Source organism: Saimiri boliviensis, chromosome 18, assembly GCF_048565385.1.
Source record: "Saimiri boliviensis isolate mSaiBol1 chromosome 18, mSaiBol1.pri, whole genome shotgun sequence".
Lineage (NCBI taxonomy): Eukaryota > Metazoa > Chordata > Mammalia > Primates > Cebidae > Saimiri > Saimiri boliviensis.
Genome location: NC_133466.1, coordinates 32,628,446 through 32,646,899, shown reverse-complemented (window position 1 = coordinate 32,646,899; position 18,454 = coordinate 32,628,446). Strand labels below are relative to the sequence as shown.

General features: G+C 33.6%; 1 protein-coding gene across 1 annotated transcript in view; it reads left to right on the top strand.

Annotated features, from left to right (window-relative positions):
* The window catches only part of GBE1 (1,4-alpha-glucan branching enzyme 1), a 271,204-nt gene that overhangs the window by 44,714 nt on the left and 208,036 nt on the right, over nucleotides 1-18,454 (top strand). Inside the window, exon 2 of the mRNA XM_074389149.1 lies at nucleotides 4,863-5,032. Coding sequence (XP_074245250.1) covers nucleotides 4,863-5,032 — 170 coding nt within the window. The remainder of the gene's footprint in view (nucleotides 1-4,862; nucleotides 5,033-18,454) is intronic.

Genomic DNA, 18,454 nt, shown 5'->3' with positions numbered 1-18,454 from the left:
GAACACTATTGGGAAGGCGTCTACTGTGTTTCATTGATTTATTTCAATCTGTGAGGTTCCCCTGAATCCCCACTTAACAGGATAAGATAATCAGGAAAAAAGATTTTCTTTTCAGGGTCACATATAGTGTGTAACAGAGCCAGGAATTGAATGTAGACTATTTCTAGAAATTAAGCTAATATCACCTAACCCTGATTCTCTTAATTATAAGATTAATTAAGAGTAAAACATAAGTAACTTTCTTTAAAATTGACTATGACTTTTAATTTGAGATTTAATTTGAAATCTACCTTTTGTGATTAATGATGTGTTGTCCCTATTGCTTGTTACCGTCTTGACTTTGGACAATTTATGTATTTGTATTTGCCCCATCTCCTCCTATGTAAGTGAGGATTTAAAACATTGATGTGGAGGGCATATCCAATAGTATTTACAACAGTTCTTTCTATCTATGCAAAATGCTAATTCCTGTGCTAATTTCATTTTATGTTCTTGGTTACCAAAAATTTGACCTAGTTTTTAAATATGCTATAAATTTATAGCAAAATATTAAGAGAGATGACTATAGTAGGAGAAGGCACAGGCATGATGAGCTTGCTGTATCCTCAGGCATTTTCCTTTTTGGGCCACAATGATTTCAAAGTGGAATGTGTATTTCTGTATCAGAGGCTGCAGGGCTGACCTTGAGGGAAGTCAAGACACTTAGTTAAAGTAATATAATGCTGTAATCCTGTTTCCACTGGAATTTTACTAAATGGGACATTTGAAAATACGTTAAGAAACTTTCTAAAAATGATTAATTTTTAAACTTTAACTTTACATAAATCTAAAATTCATTGTAAGGCATTATACCAACATTGAAAGTAAAATTATTACCACATTTATTTACTCTCCCAACTTTATAACTTTTTGGAAAATCAATAGGTTCCCTTTTATTATACGGGTACATGTGTGTGTTTATTTTTTACCCTAAGTCCCATTTTTGTTTGGTTGATTGTTCCCACTGTTTGATCATCTTATTGCCTGTTATTAGGTATGTAATTCAATATGGATTAGAGTTTCCATATTCTAAGAAGTTTAGCTAATCGATGTATAGAAGAGGTTACACACACACACACACACACACACACACACACAGAGAGAGAGAGAGAGAGAGAGAGAGAGAGAGAGAGAGAATATTTTCTCATATGATTTAAAGAGATTGCATATGGTGTCTCATCAGGCCTGCGTATCTAGTTTGTTTGTCTAGGTATGTATTTTAAGTATTTTGAAAGAGTTGCCACTGTTTACACTAGGAAGAGTTCATGGAAAAATCTGTAATTTTTTATGTTCATGAATAATTATATGATTGGACAAAATATGCTATGTTCCCATGAGCTGTAACTATTAAATAGAGGCTATGCTTTTAGGTGAGACTTATACTTTCCATCTCAACAGAGTTTCTTTCTGCATTGCTTCCTTTAATTATTTTATCATCAGCTTTGCAATTTTGTGTTTCTTTTGTTGGGTCAATTCTTCATATTTGTGACACCTCCCTGGCTCCTGTGGGTGGTTCAGTTTATGTTCCTTTGAATAAAAACTATCTGTGAGACTGGGATTATTTTAGGCAGTGTTCCATATCAGCATATTTTGCCCTACCTCATTTTTTTTCAATAGTTGTCATATTATTTATCGTTTGGATACTCCACAGTTCATTCACCTAGCTTCCTATTGTTGCAAAGGTGATTATTTTCCATGGTTTTGTATTGCAAATAATGCCATAAAGAATAAATACTAGAATAAATACTATTGTACTAATAGATGTTTTTGCATCATTGTGTGATGTATATTCAAAGGACAAATTTCTAAAAATAGAGTTACTTATTTGAAGAGTGTTATTTTGAAATTTTCATAGCTGTTGCCAAATTGTTTTCTAATTTATGTTTTAACTGAGAGCATTAGAAAATGTCTTTTCTCCTGAACTGTATCCCAGCCATATAGACTATCATATGTTTCGGGGTCTTTTAGGTGGAAAACTGAATTTTGAAGTTTAGATTTGTACTTCTTAAGTTATATATGAGTTTGATCATTGTTTATAATGTTTACTGGCCACTTGAGTTTCATTTTCTATGAACTTTTGAACTTATTTACTTTTAAAATATTAAAGTTTATAAGTTTGATCTCTTTGGAAGTTAATTTGTTTTTAGAGATCTACTTTTTGATGACAAACTTACATATTTCAATATTTCATTGAATACGCCATCCTTACTGTTTTGAAATGCCTTATCACATATTGAATTTTTACTTCTGCTTAATACTATTTCAGAAACTCAGTTTTGCTCTGTAGATCTACTTCAAATGATTTCAGTTCCCTAAATTTTATAAAACTAGTTTTACATACCCAGTAAAATTCCTATGAATATTATATAAAATTATTTTGCTGTTTTAATAATGTGAAAAATTATAGTTATAGGAAAACTACTTCATTTTTCTTAAAATGGTAGTTATTTGTTATACATGATTAGAACAATGCAAAGAAACCTTACCAAAATAATCTTCACTGATATTAAGAGTATATCATTGTTGATATTTTATATACTTATCTTTACATAGAAGGTTAGAAAAAAGGCTTAATAGAAATACTATAATGAAACATGAGAAAATAAATGTCTGTTAACTTTAAACAAAGAAACTAAAGTGAAATGGAAGGAAGGAATTATTGGAATTCATATACAAATTTATTTACCTTAAATAAAGTGTTATTTCTTAAATGCTCATCTAAGATTAATAAATTAAAAAGCATAATGATGACAGCCTTAAATTTTACTCAGTGTTGAGTGATTGCTGTAAAATTTTATCCCCCTTTCACTCATCCTTTTTTTTTAATATAATATTTTTACTTTGTCAGTTGAGATCTTTTATTATGATCACATTCACACAGTTTCACAATTGCCTAGCCAAGGTTCTGTATTTAAGGAGTCTGTTCTTAGCCACACTCCCACAGTAACTGTTCATTCTTGTATGTGTTTGTTTTTCATCTTTTGTCATTTAGAAAAATGGAAAGTAGCTTATTTTTCTTCAAGAATGGTTCATTAGTGTCATTGACTAAACTTAATTTTAAATTTGACAATATTTTAAAAAATCCCTTACATATGAATAGAAACTTGTCTACTAGGATATTCTTAGATTACTACTTTTCCTTCTTAGAATTGTGTGGAGTTGGCTTTATCTTTTGGTTTTTAATTAATGTTGCCTTTTTTCGCCTGGTTGTCTGTAGACTCATTTTTTTTTTTTTACCTTTTGAATTTCAGCTTAAATTGGGATATATTTTTTGTGCGTTTGTTTCCCAAACTTTACTTAAAACATAGTATGCTGTTTTAAGTGTGTGGATTTAATTCTTTAGGAAAAATTTTCAGTTTTATATCTTCTATATTCATTTTATTTAGTTTTATTTTTCAGTCACCAGCTATCCATATTTGGATTTGTGTGTGTGTGTGTGTGTCTATTTTGGGTGTGTCTTAGGTTCTCTTTAATATACTCAAATTTGTTTTTAATTATTTCAATTCTAAATTGCTTATTCATTTAAGTAATTGCTATTTTTGCTATAGTATGTACTTTTCTTTCTGAGTCTAACTTATTTTTCATTATCTAGTGATATAATTTACTCCTCTATTTATTTTCTTAAGTCTACAATCTCCTTTTACTTTTCATTCTATTGTTTAGTCATATAATCTTTCAGCTCTTATTATTTTGGGTTTATTTTTAATTAAGTTGTCATATAATGTGAATTATTTGTAAAATGGTTTATTTTCTATATAGCTAAGTTGAGATGTTGTTCATTATTCTGCGCATCAAATTTTTTATATTCCCTGGATGTTCTGTGCCTAGATTCCTGCCATCTTTCTGGGAAAGATGGCAAGTTACCATCTCAGGTTATGGGGAGGTGTAGAGAAGCTTATTGGCATTGCCTAGTTCATTGTATAGTTCTGTAACCTTCACTTCTGACACAGAGCAACTGCCACATGGTTTACTTCTCCAGTTTTACCTAGTTTGTTTCTTACTGGATATAGGGGAGACTAACAAAAATAGCGGGGAGTACTTTTTGGTGTACCAGTACCTAATCCAGGGGAACTGGGAGAGGATCAGGAGCAGGCCTGTGTGTTCTTGGTCCTGCTTAGAAATCTTAGATTTCTTCTTGTGGCCACTGGCTTTTGTACTTTGATATAATGTATGTTCTTGCCATGCTTAGTTGCTTTAAGGAAGGAAAAGGCTGTAGGCCAAATCTGGCCCACCGCCTGTTATTGTAAATAAAGTGTTATTGGAACCCAGCCACACCCACTCATTGACTTATTGTCCATGGCCCTTTCGTACTTCAGAGACACTCTTGAGTAGCTGTGACAGAGACCATATGGCTGACAAAGCCTAAAGTGTTTGCCGTCTGCCCCTTCATAGGGAAAGTTTGCCAAACCCTGCAGTAGGCTAATTTTATTTTTCTTGCTGAATTTTGACTGTGTTACTTTCATTTTTTTAGGAACCAGAGCAGAGAGATGTGGAGATTCTGTTTCATTACACTGTCTTGACATGGAAGTTGCTATAATGCTAGTTTTTAAAAAATAATTCGTGGAATAGTATAACCATCATATTTCCTCTCTCATACCAGTGCTTGAAGTTACAAAAAAATGCTACTTAGATTAGCTCAGTTTATTTTAAATAAGAATGATTCCATCCTACCTAGTAACCTCTACTAATAATGAAATTATTCATATTATTTCTCTTTAATAATGTCTTTTTTTCCCTAAGACTAAAGAAGTTACTTAAGTACAGTAGCTTTTCTAGAAGACTATTTAATTTTCTAATTTATTTTCTTTCACACTTCTTCAAAGGTATAAGAAGTTTAGCCAAATTTTGAACAGCATTGGAGAAAATGAAGGCGGTATTGATAAGTTTTCCAGAGGCTATGAATCATTTGGCGTCCACAAATGTGCTGATGGTGGTTTATACTGCAAAGAATGGGCCCCAGGAGCAGAAGGAGTTTTTCTTACTGGAGACTTTAGTAAGTACTTGAAAGCATTGAACTTAATAGTAATACCTAATTAACTATTTAATAGATACATTTCTTATATTTTGTATATTTAACCATATGAACATTAATGATTACAAATAAATATCAGACTTTTCAGATAGAGCCTTAGAATTTTATTAAGCTCTTTGTGTGGTACAGCTGTTTCTGTTATAATGTGATACATGTATTCTTGGAAAACTTTATGTTCTGTAAAATCATATACTAGAAATAAAAAGGTTTATCAGAAAATGCTATTAGAAAGACGACTCCAAATTTACTCAACTTTGTTAGCAAGCTCTGACAAAACCAGGTAAAAATGCTGGCATAGTCAAAGCTCCACTAGCATTCACCCCTGGCTAGCTGGATTCATAGTTCTTGGATCCTCTGTTAGCCTTATACTCTTTTTGGAGTCTTCAATAAAAGTAGATATCTAATCTGGAGGATAACCTCCATCACTCATTTCTTTTTTTTTTTCTTTACTTTGTTTTAGAACACAATGGGAAATATCTTCTCAGCATTGTCATTTGCACCGTTGACTGCACTAGACAGAGTTAATGCTATGGAAAGCAAAGTCAGATTTCTAGCTGAGAGTCTGGGGGGAGGAAGGACTATAATGTAAATAACTATAATACAATCTACTAAGTCTTCTTCAAGGGTAAATACATTACTAGAATGATGACAAGGAAGAAAGTTCACTTTTGAAAGTGGAATAATGGGAAAAAAAATAGGCCTTGATAAAGGTTCTTGATACAAGGAAAAGAAATATCAAAATGATCATAATCCTTTAATACCACAGAATTATATAATATTTAAAATTTGATTTCACTGGGCTCAAAAGTCTGCATGCTGTATTATTCAATTTTTATGAAATTTTAGAAATAGCAAAACTGTAGGAACAAAACAAATGATTGTTGTCAGGGGTTGGGGTGGTGGGTTAAGGTTGATTACAAAGGGCCATGAGGGAACTTTTGGGGGTGGTAAGAATGTTTTACATCCTGATTGTGGTGCTGGTTACCTGACTGTAGGAATTTATCAAAATGTGTAGAACTGTACGTGTAAGGGATGAATTTTAATGCAATGTAAATTATTCTTCAAGGAACCTGACTTAACAAAACTTTTGGTTTTATATTAATGTCATTGTCTAAGACAGTACTGTCCAACAGAAATAAAATGCAAGCCACATATGTAATTCAGAAATTTTAGTAACAATATTAAAAAAGTGAAAGAGGAACAGTAGAATAAAATTTAGTAATAATAAACTATATTTACCTCATATATAAAATATGATTTTAACATTTAATCATCGTAAATTTTATTGAGATTTTCATTCTTTTATTGTATCACATCTTTGAAGTCTGGGTACAGCAAGTCTTAATTCAAATGGCAAGTTTTCCCTGCAAATGCAGTAATCCTTCCGTATCAATGAGGGACTTGTTTTACAACTTCTTGTGGATACCAAAATCCAAGTATGCTTAAGTCTCTTGTATAAAATGATGTAGTATTTGCGTATAACTTAGGCACATCTTCCCTTACACTGTAAATCATGTATAGATTGTTTATAATACCTAATAAAATATAAATGCCATGTAAATATTTGTTATATTGTATTGTTTAGGGAATAATGATAAGAAAAAAATGACTGTTTAAGTGTTTAGTACAGATGCAACCATCCATTTTTCTTTTCCAAATACTTTCCATTTCAGGTTTGTTGAATCAGTAGATGCAAAACCTGAGGGCTGACTATACTTAATTTAAATTTAATTTTCAGTGTAAAACTATGTTCATATATCCAGTATTTTCCAAACAAAATTAGGAGTTTTCCAGTAACTGACTTGAATAACACTTTTACAATTTAAGTTTAATAATTAAGATGAAATAAAATACAAGATTCAGTTTCTAAGTTGCACTAGCCTCTTTTCAAGTGCTGTATTGCCTCTTGTAGCCACTGGCTTCTTTATTGGAAAGTACAAGTCTAAGGACTGAAAATAATTCATGGTGTAGCCTCAGAAATTAAATGTTTCTGGAGAGTTGTTGGAAAATTCCATGGACAGTTCTGTAAAAGATCATGAGATCTGATGATTCAGATTAACTTGGCGTTCTATTTTACTAGTTTTCTTTTTAAAAATTCCATGTAGTGGTTGATGATATTGAGAATGTTTAAGTTAAATTTCTATATAAAGATACCCAACTAGCATAAGAACCACTGTTAATATCTAATTGCTGTATTTGGTCCCCCCACTCCCATATTTATGATGAAACCTACTTAATAGTTTTCGTAAATATAAAAATATAGGAAAGGGACCAGGCACAGTGGCTCACGCCTGTAATCCCAGTACTTTGGGAGGCCAAGGTAGGCGGGTCACCTAAGGTCTGGAGTTCAGGACCAGCCTGACCAACATGGAGAGATTCCATCTCTACTAAAAATACAAAAAAATTAGCCAGGCTTGATGGCACATGCCTGTAATCCCAGCTACTTGTGAGGCTGAGGAGGAGAATCGCTTGAACCCAGGAGGCAGAGGTTGCCTTGAGCTGAGATCATGTCATTGCACTCTAGCCTGGGCAATGAGAGCGAAACTCCCCCACCCCCTCTTTTCTCTCTCTCTCTCTCTCTCTCTTTCTCTCTCTATATATGTACATATATATATATATATATATATATATGAAGGGAACTATAAGAAAACTAGATTTGTGAACTGTCATAATGACTATTGCTCATTTATTAAAGTTGTGCTGTGTGTGTTTCTAGAATTGCATTTAAAAATTTTATGTTCTTGGACTTAATGCTTAAATATTAAAATTACAGCAATTGAAAAAATATTTGGTAAAGAGAAAACTAAAATTACTAGGTCCATATTTTATTGTAAAAATGTCCTCTGCTAAGTTTTTTTTTTCCCCAATTTGCATTGATTTTTAAAATTCCACTCTTTATAAAGGTATATTGCGTAATTTTAAATTTCTCCATATCCTTGTGATAACATTCAGTTAATGATTCTCAATCAACAAATATTTATTTAGTGACCAAGGGCATGAAAAGCAGCAGCATTAATCAGTGGGCTTTTATTTTTGTTGAAGAGATAAGAAAAGGCTACAATAAATGAAATTGCGACAGAAAATAGTTAAGGACAGGCAGTACATTGGGAAAACTTAAATGTCTAATTTATTTTATTTTTTAGATGAAAGGATGTCTTTTTTTTTATGCCTGAAGTTATAGGATCTCAAAGTCTCTTTGTGAATAGGATCTCAACTTTTTCTTACTAATGGGATTTGACTTTCAAAAACAAACAAACAAAAATTTGAAAATTGAGAGTGTAGCCTACATTTTGAGCCAATGATAAGTCTAGAAGGTTTCTTTGGAAAAAAAGATATATACACATGGGGCAGTATAGCTTTAGTGAACTCACAATTTTTATTGTGATGACAACCTGGGTGAAAATATACTCTTAGATGCCTTAAAACACACACACACAAACACACTCACACACGCAGGCACGCTCCACACTTCAGGGTCTCTGTATTTCATCTTCACACTTCAGGGTCTCTGTGTTTCATCTTCCCCTTATTTACATAAAATCATTTTTTTTCCTAAAAGAAGACTTTTTTTCTTTTCTTTTTTTTTTTTTTTTGTGCCTACTGACCTGAGACTTTTTTAGGTACAGGTCTTTAGAATAATCAAATATAAATGTTGCTTAAGAAAGAAACTGCCAGCTAGTTGCAGTGGCTCATACCTGTAATCTGTAATCCTAACCCTTTGGGATGCTGAGGTGGGTGATCAGTCAGGTGTTTGAGACCATCTTGGGCAACAGAGCTAGACCCTATCTTTACCAGAAAATAAATAAATAAATACAAATAAAAAATAGAGGCTGGATGCAGTGGCTCACACCGGCAATCCCAGCACTTTGGGAAGCCAAAGAGGAGGGTGAATTACAAAGTAAGGAGTTCAAGACCAGCCTGGCCAACATGATGAAACCCTGTCTCTTTCTACTAAAAGTACAAAAATTAGCTGGGTGTGGTGGTGGTCGACTGTAGTCCCAACTACTCGGGAGGCTGAAGCAGGAGAATTGCTTGAACCCAGGAGATGGAGGTTGTAGTGAGCCAAGATTGCACCGCTGCATTCCAGCCTGGGCAACAGATCGAGTCTCTATCAAGAAGCAAAGAAAGAATGACAGAGAGAGAGAGAGAGAGAGAGAGAGAGAGAGAGAGAGAGAGAGACAGAGAGAGAGATATCACCATGACTTGGTGTGTAAAATAAAAAAGGATGGGATTTAGAGTTTGAAAACACAGTTGAGCTCTCTAAACCGTGAGTTTTTCTCTGGCTCATTGGCGATAAATGTGACGATATTTGTTTTAGCTGCCTGAGTTACTCTGGTTACTAACTAGATTGTGAATGTGAGAAATTTTGTACCTTAATCAGTGCTACAGAAATGTTAATTGGCAAGATTTAAAAAATCTTCTCTTACTTGCAAAGGTTTTTTTTTTTTTTTTTAATTTCAGAAAATTACTATTAATTTCAAAAGGCAGTTGAGCCTTGCAAAAGTAAAACAGTCACTGTTTTGCCAAAACTGTGACAATTCTGGCTTTTGCCATCGACATTTTTAAAACTTCTTGGAAAACAGCTTCACTTTAAATAGAGTACATATATTTTTCTTTATTTGGGTGAAAATAAAACAATCATTTCTTTTTCTTCTAGTCATTTTTAAACAACTATTTTATTTTATTTTATTTTATTTTTAGCTAACAGCTGCTGCAGCAACCTAGAAGGATGGTGTATATATAATGACATTCATCAGGATTGGAATCTTACCACTGAAAAAGTATTTCTGGGCAAACCAGAAACTACTTTAAAGGGTTGAGATGAATTTCTAAAATTTTGAATCATCTGTAATACAGCAAAGATTCATTCTTTAGAAAATTAGATGTGATTTAAAATATGCTTGGAGTTTTGGTTCTAAATCATGTTTGTCGCAGGTTGCTAAATAATTGAAAATAACTAGCTGCTTTCCAGTATCTAGATGATAATAAGAGAGAAAGGCAATAAACTACATATGTCAATATAAAATAATTGGGTTCCTATTTGCTATAACGGAAAGCATTTCATTTAAAATTACTAAGTCTGGGAGCTAGGCACCTTTCAAATAACCTAAATGTCTGTCACTGATAGACTGAAAGACAGGAAAAAAGAACAAACCTTGATTTTTATGCCTATAGAAAAAGGAACCACTGATATTTTTGCAGAGTGGGAAAGATAGTAAGAAGAATTTTTACCTGTTTTTTTGGGGCCAAATTTGTCTATAATTTTTTTCTCAGTTAAATTAGTTTTCAGTGTCATAAAAAGCTTCATATTTATTAATCTCACATGCTCTTGAACTGTGCTACTCTATGTGTGCTCTGTGGGGTAGTGGGTTCTGTGAACTGTAATCTGTTTGCAGTGATATTATCAGAAATTGGGAGGAAGCATTTAGAAATGTTGATAGCAATTTGGCAGGATCATTTTATTTCTGTGGAATCCAGTAGTTATAATACAAAAATGTGGGCTCAAATTTTGAGTCTTTTTTCTTTCAGTTTTTGAGTAGTTTTATTTACATAGTTGTTGGTTTATGGTAAAATAATTTTTTTAGGAAAGGTAATTGGTATATAATCATAGTCTGAGAAACACTGATATGAAAATTAGTGATCATTATTTATTGATTTGAAGCCCTTTCTGGTTCAGGGGTGTAGTTCTGATACCAACTTCTTTTGAATTTTCTTTCTTCGTCTACTGTATTATGGCTCTATTAGTCAGCTTTCACTGTGTTGTGGCATTTTACACACAACTCCAACATTTTGATGGCTTACAACAACAAGACCCTCTTTCTTGTTCATGTTGGCTGTAGTTGTCAGCTGTGGCTCTCCCCCAACTGTCAAATTCACTCCAGAATACAGGTTAATGGAGTAACCCCAATATGGGACACACTGATCTCATGAGAGAGAGAAAGCAATGAAGAAACTCTGTGATGGCTCTAAAAACTTCAGCTTAGAAGTAACATATGTGATTTGCATTTACATTTCATTAGCCAAATAACATGGCCAAGCCTTATGTCAATGAGGCATGGAAGCCAAATCTTTTATGGAGGACTGTGATAGTTACTAATACTGAATGTCAACTCAATTGGATTGAGGGATACGAAGTGTGAATCCTGGGTGTGTCTGTATGGTTGTTGCCAAAAGAGATTAACATTTGAGTCAGTGGACTAGGGAAGGCAGATCCACCCTTAATCTGGTGGGCACAATCTAATCAGCTTCCAGTGAATATAAAGCAGGAAGAAAAATGTTAAAAAGAGACGGGCTTAGCCTCTTAGCCTACATCTTTCTCCCATGCTGGTTGTTTCTAGCCCTTAAGTATTGGACTCCAAGTTCTTCAGTTTTGGGACTTGGACTGGCTCTCCTTTCTCCTCAGCTTGCAGACAGCCTATTGTGGGACCTTGTCATTGTACAGGTTGAGACTTAATAAACTCCCCTTTATATATCTATCCTGTTACTTCTGTCCTGCCAAGAGACATGTATATGGCTCACGAAAAATTTGGAACAATAATGTATGACCCATCTTTATAATATACAGGGTAAATTTTTTTTGTGTGTGCCTGCTGACCTGAGACTATTTTAGGTACAGGTCCTTAGAATAATCAAATATAAATGCTATTTAAAAAAGAAATTGCCTGTTGTGCACAGTGGCTCACACCTGCAATCTTTGTAATCCTAGGACTTTGGGTTGTTGAGATGGGAGGATCAGTCAGGTGTTTGAGACCATCTTGGGCAACGGAGCTAGACCCTATCTTTACCAGAAAAAAAAAAAAAAAAATAGACATCACCATGAATTGGTGTGTAAAATAAAAACGGATGGGATTAAGAGTTTGAAAACACAGTTGAGTGCTCTTAACAGTGGTTCTTCTTCTGGCTCATTGGGGATAAATGTGTAAACTGTATTGGGGATATATGGTGTAAACTTTCCAGATTTTTTGATATTCTAGATCTCTTACAGTCTTTGTGGGAGGAGAGTTGTTTTGGCAGGGTAGTGATCCATATAGATTGTTGAGAAGATTTCTTGAGGTCTGAATTCAGAGGGACTTCCAAGGAGTCTTTTGTTAGATAGACATTTTCAACTCCCTGTGGGTCCTCTGTTAATGCATTTTTGTTATGTGTATTCCCTTCAATTAGGTTTATTGGAAATTGTTCCTAGAAAGTAAGTTTTTAGAGGTGGTCTGGGGATTCTAGATATTGTTTATTTTGGCAAAGTGGTAGCAAACTACAAGGCACGAATAGAAGGCTTTGGGTTTGTTGACCAAACCAGTACCTATGCTGAGAAGTGACCTCTTTGAGGTATGTGAACCTAAAGTAAGTATTCAGCAAATAGTGTTTTGTAGAAAATTTTGTAGTACTTTATTTGGCTTTCCAATCTGATATTGTTGCTCTCATCACTTTAATCTATTTACCTAATGGGTTGTCCACTTTTGATGGAGTATACATACTCTGGAGGTTTCCTTAACCAATCTCTATTTCGTAGATATAGTGAACTGAACTTCTGCTTAACAGATTTCATTGTAAATACTGCTGACTAATTCCCACAGAATACTGAGCATAGGTAGTAGAATATAGTCTGGGCTATAGGTATACAGTTCTGCTTCTACCAGTTAAGATTATGTGTTAGGTTTTCCCCCTTAATCCTAGCAATGCTATTTTTTACATTATAATTTTATAACATAATTTAATATAAAGTGATGATCTATGAATGTGACAGGAAGGAAAGTTATTGAATTTTGGGAAAATTTCAGTCAGGGCAAGTTGTAAAAAGTATTTTGAATTAAGTATGTTTAAGTGAACTTAAAAAAAAAGATATAAACCTAACTGAATTTTGCATATAGATTATTTCACATGAACCTTTTAGCTATCATTCATTTTTGTCAAAAGGAAGTTGGGAATTATAAATGTTGCATTGGAGATGTATGTTTATATAAGAAGGATCTTACGAAATCCTTATCAGAGGACCCAAACTTTAGTAGTTTTATGTTAGAAGATGGATGAATATATATTTATATTTGGGTTTTAAGTTAAAATAACAAGTTTACTGATGTGTTTGTGTGTGTGTGTATTTTATTATTCTCTCTTTTAACTAGTATTTTCAGTGTATAGACCAACTTCTGGCCCCAGTTGTGCTGGATTATGGAGCTTTGTTACAATGCCTAATGGTATTATTTTCACTGAAAAGCATCTTTACCTTCTGGGATTTTAGGAGATTGCTGTTAGAGACCTTATGGTGTTGTAAGATATACATATAAACCTAATATATTTTATATGTAAAATATATATAGAGAGACCTATATATATATAAAATATATAGAAAGAGACCTATATATATATGTTTAAATATATAATATATATAATTATATATATTTAAATTATATAATACCTAATATAAAATATACCTAATAGATATCATGCCTAATATAATATATATGCCTTCAATATAATATATGTTATATATATTATATATCTTAGGCTTTTGGTTATGGTTCCTGGCTCATAACTCCTATTTTCCTTGTTAAAGTCTTTTGTTAAAATGCTGTGTGTGTTAGCCTTCAAGGGTAGGCCTGGATAACAGAATCTTCTGCTTTCCTTCCACCTGCTAATCTTTCTCCACCTTTCTGATTGTGGTTGTTAAGAGTCCACCCTGAGAGGGTCCCACCTCATACCCTGGGGGAGATTGTCTGCCCTTTTTCTCATACCCTACCCTGTGCATGTCTTTGTCTGTATCCTTTGCAGTATAATTTATAATAAACTGGTAAACATAAGCAAGTGCTTTTCTGAATTCTGTGAGCTACTCTAGCAAACTAATTGAATCCAAACTTGAAGTTGAGACCATGGGAACCCCAACTTGAAGTTGCAGAGGCCCAGACTTGTGACTGGTGTTTATTGGTATGGGGGGCAGTCTTGGGGACTGAGCCCCCAACATGTGGGATCTGACAGTATTGCCTGATAGATTGTGTCAGGATTGAACTGGAGGGTACCCAGCTGATGTTTGCTGCTTGATGGTGGGGAGAAATTCCCATACTGTTGGCCACAGAAGTCTTCTTCTGTGTTGATGATTGTTGTGGTGTCAAACAGAGTATGGGAAAAACATGGTTTGAGAGAGTTTTTCCTGAGATGGACCTTAAGGCTAAAAAGTATATTTTGAACTATGTAACAGAAATGTAAATTTTCTAGCCTCATGTTACTTTTTAAAAATATTCTGTTAAAATTTATGCTCTGTAGATAATACAATTTTGGTATTTCACTTGTAGTTAATGTCTGTAAAATTATCTTGTTTATGGTTGTTCTTTAGCAGTTGTCTTTTGAAATTTTGATAATTTTATCTATTAAATTGGCTTTGTTAAGCTCACCATTTACTTACACAAAGAAAGTGCATTATTCATATTCTCTTATCAAGTTAGATGTTTTCTTAGAGAAGTGATGTTCTATTTTATAACAGTCACATCTAGCCCCAAGTGTGACTGATTACAACATATGTCAACATTTTTTGTATCTTGATCACAACAAAACTATTCATTTTAAGTTCAAATTGCATTATTCTAAGAAGCTGTCACTTATGATAGACGTTTAAGGCAACTCAATTTAATTTGTTAGTATTTTCTTTCTTATGCCACAGATAGCTTATCTGAGTATCACTTTGCATTGTGGAGATGTTTACAGAAATGTGGTAAATCTGTCAAAGGTGTACAGCCTTGTTTGTTTTGCTCATCCAGGCAGTTGTTTCATGTAGGTGAATTGGAATTCACTGATTAGGCTTGAGGTTTTTTTTGGTTTACTGTCAAACTTTGAATCTGTAGCTCTCTCTTCATTTCAAATTCTTTTCCTCAGTTCCCTATTACTGTCTTGTATTCTTTATATTTTCAATTCTTGTTGAACTACTTTCTTTTAAGAAAAAAATCAGAGGTACTTTTAAGCTTGAATAGATCTAGGGAAGAAAAAAAGGAAACTTTTTCTTCAGTGTATTATAGCTTGCCAGTTCATCCTATGAAACTATGAAAGTATTCATTTTAATTACGACTGCCAGAGACCCCACCTCTAATTATAGATTCCTGAAAAAATGACTTAGCCATCTTACTCGATTGTAAATCAGTGGCAGAATTGATTCAGATGTGTTATTTAGAGATTTGGAAGCTGAAAATACCACATTTTTTTTTTTTTTCAGCTAGAATGAATGAATGACCTTCAGTATTGATGCCATTGTCTTTTAACAACCATGGACACATGAGTGAGATTTAACCCAAATCTTGAAGACCTGTTAATACTCTTACTTGTTGTATTTATTTTCTGTCTTTTTTCATTTTAATATTTTAAAAGTTGAGGGATAGTCATATAATATAACATTGGCTCCTTTAAAGTACATAGTTCAGTGGTTTTTTTCTTTACTTACTATGTTGTACAATCATTATTACTGTCTAGTTTCAGAAGACTTCCATCACCCCAAAAAGAAACCTCATGCCTGTTAGTAGTTAGTTCCAGTTCCCCTCTCCTTCCAACCAACCCCTGTCAATCACTAATCTAGTTTATGATTTTAATTAGTTATGATTATGATTATAATCATAATCTAGTTTATGATTTTAATCTAGTTAATCTCTATGGCTTTGCCTATTCTGGATATATCATATAAATGGAACCATACATGTGGCCTTTTGTGTCTGGTTTCTTTCACTTAACATACTATTTTTAAAGTTCATCTACTTTGTAGCATGTAACAGTACTTTTAATGGCCAAATAAAATTACACTGTATAGGTGGTCCACATTTTGTTTATTCGTTCCTCAGTAGATGGTAATTTGGGTTGTTCCTACGATTTGTTATGAATTATACTGTTATGAAAATGTGTGTACCTATTTTTGTATGAATATATGGTTACTGACAAGGCCAGTGCCCCCCCAAAATGGGGTCTTTGCATGTATGGTGCTGCCAGGCCAATATGCAAACTTAAGGTGAGTGTCAAGTAGTACAGGCTTTATTCAGTGGCTGTGGAATTGAGTATAGGGAGCTTGGCTCACAAATCAGCTTCTTGACTAGTGGAGGATGAGGAAATTAAAATGTAGGGTTGCTCTAATGAAGTTGAACATTAAAAAGCAAAAGGAATAGTCACAGTTTTTCTGGACATGGGTGGTGAACATTTTAGAGCTGGAAGTTGGCCTTGTTTTGTCCGTTTTGGCCTCCTCCAGTCATTGTCATGGTGATGATGAACTGTCCTGGTACTGGTGGGAGTGTTATTTAGCATAGAAATGAGATTATAATGAAGCCCGAGGTCTTTTTGAAGTACTTCAGTCTGCTGTCTAGGTACTAACTAGTTTCAGCTGTCTGGCTACAAAGGCATCCCGTTTCTTAAGGAGAAGCAATTTTAGGGCAGGGTAGAAATTCAGCTATGCCACATAAGCATTACATCAGGTAACAATATCGTTTTGATCCTCTTGGTTTGTCTTGGTTGTTGATGGTCTTACCAAATTCATATATTTGCTGTGTCGGTCAGTTCCCTATTTGCCGCACGATCCTTTCACTCACCCTTCTCTGCCATACTCTCAATTACATTTCCAAGCCAAGTTCCCTTGGCCTCTGCCTCTGTTAGTTGGTTTAGTGGGCAGCATTGGGGGAAGACTGGAGGGTAGAAGGAGTGGGGGTAGCTGGAGAATTCTCCCCTGTTCCGTTGCCGGCTCTTGCTGTCTAGAGAGCCTCTTGAAGCAGCTGTGTCAAAAGAACCATTTCCGATTTGATGTGCTTCTAGGTGACCCCTACTTTCTTTAAATAGCTATGTTTGTGTATACTATTATGTATCTTTCTGTTCAAAGAGGAAGAAAACATTTTTGGTTCGTTTGTTGCTCTCTCCCACCTTTTCTCCTCTTTCCCTCTCTCCTCCTCCTCCTCTTCTCTTCCTTCTTCCTCTGCTACCCCCCACTCCTTTTCTCCCCCTTTCCCTCCTTTCCTTCCATCATTCCTGTTTCTTAGGTACTGCTTCGATCATCTTAATCCTCAGCAAGCCTAGGAACTGGTGTTAAAAAGAGAACGTTTCAGGCTTACGAAAAGGCTCTGGGTTCTTAGGGAAAAGAAGATGGTATTTTATTTCTTAATTCACATAAAACAAGCAGTTAACTTTGTAGCGATTATCACAGACTTCTAAAATATCATAAAACAATTTATACATGATTACCAATATGTCTAAACTCTAAATAAGTAATGACAAAGTTTTATTTTGTTCTGTTTTCTGTAGTTACAGGATATAATCTGAATAAGGTGTTTACTGTGTAATCCTCTAAATAGTGTTGTTATTCACATCACATTCATGATATATATAGTTTATATATATGATATATATTGATGGTTGTAAGTGTGTATGCATGTTTCAAAAATCTGTTAGGGTTCTTGATATTAGAAGACCATGTAAAAAATCTAGAATGTAAATTCAATAGCTTCTTTCTCATCTACCCTGCTTTCCTTCCCTCAGGTAACAGTATTTATTGAATCTCTTCTGTGTGCCACATACTGTGCTAAATAATTATTGGAACTTCAGCGAAGCATAAGAGGGACAGTAAGCTTCTCATCTAGCGGAGGAAATGGATGGTCTCTTCCTAACCAGCAGTCATTGCCTGAGCTCCTATATTAATAACATTAAATTGAAGTTTTGTTATTATTATAAGTAGTTGTGGCCATTATTATATGATTTTTTTTTTGGTATAAAAATAGGTATAATTTTGTAAAGGTATTTTAAGAAGTAATTTTATATAGATACTTTTCTAAGTATATAAAGTCAAAAAATAACTCTTGGAATATAATTTAATAATAATTATAAACCATACTTTTTTTTAGGATATGGTTTTTTGATTGTGTATTTTTTTTTTGGTAATATTTTATGTGTTTATTTTTAAACCAAAACTGTTCAACTGGAAGTTTGAGGTATTTCCAGAGAATCTGTAATTGATTTAAATGATACATGAGACTTTTTTGTCAAGCTGATCTGAGCTAGAAAAAAATCTCTTAGAATAGCTGCATTTAGATTTTAATGAAACTAGGCAGAAAGGAGACTAAAGTGAATTTCCTTTTTAGTCTTTTAAATGAAAAAGTGCATCATTTGTCCTATATATCTTATTCATCATCAGTCATAGCAAAGCATTCATTCCCATGAGAGAGATAATGGAGTCAGAGCCGAGAGGAATGGAAGATTGTCATTCAATGCAGATGAGTTTTAGTAATATTCTTATCATGAAAAAATTGGGTTGCAAAACCTTAAGATTTAGAATTAAGTTGCCATAGATATATTTAATTAAAAGTAGATTGCTTTAACCTTTCTTTAAGTTAGAAATAGGTTTAAAATCTTAAATTAAATTTATAGTTAGTTTGTATTTAACTT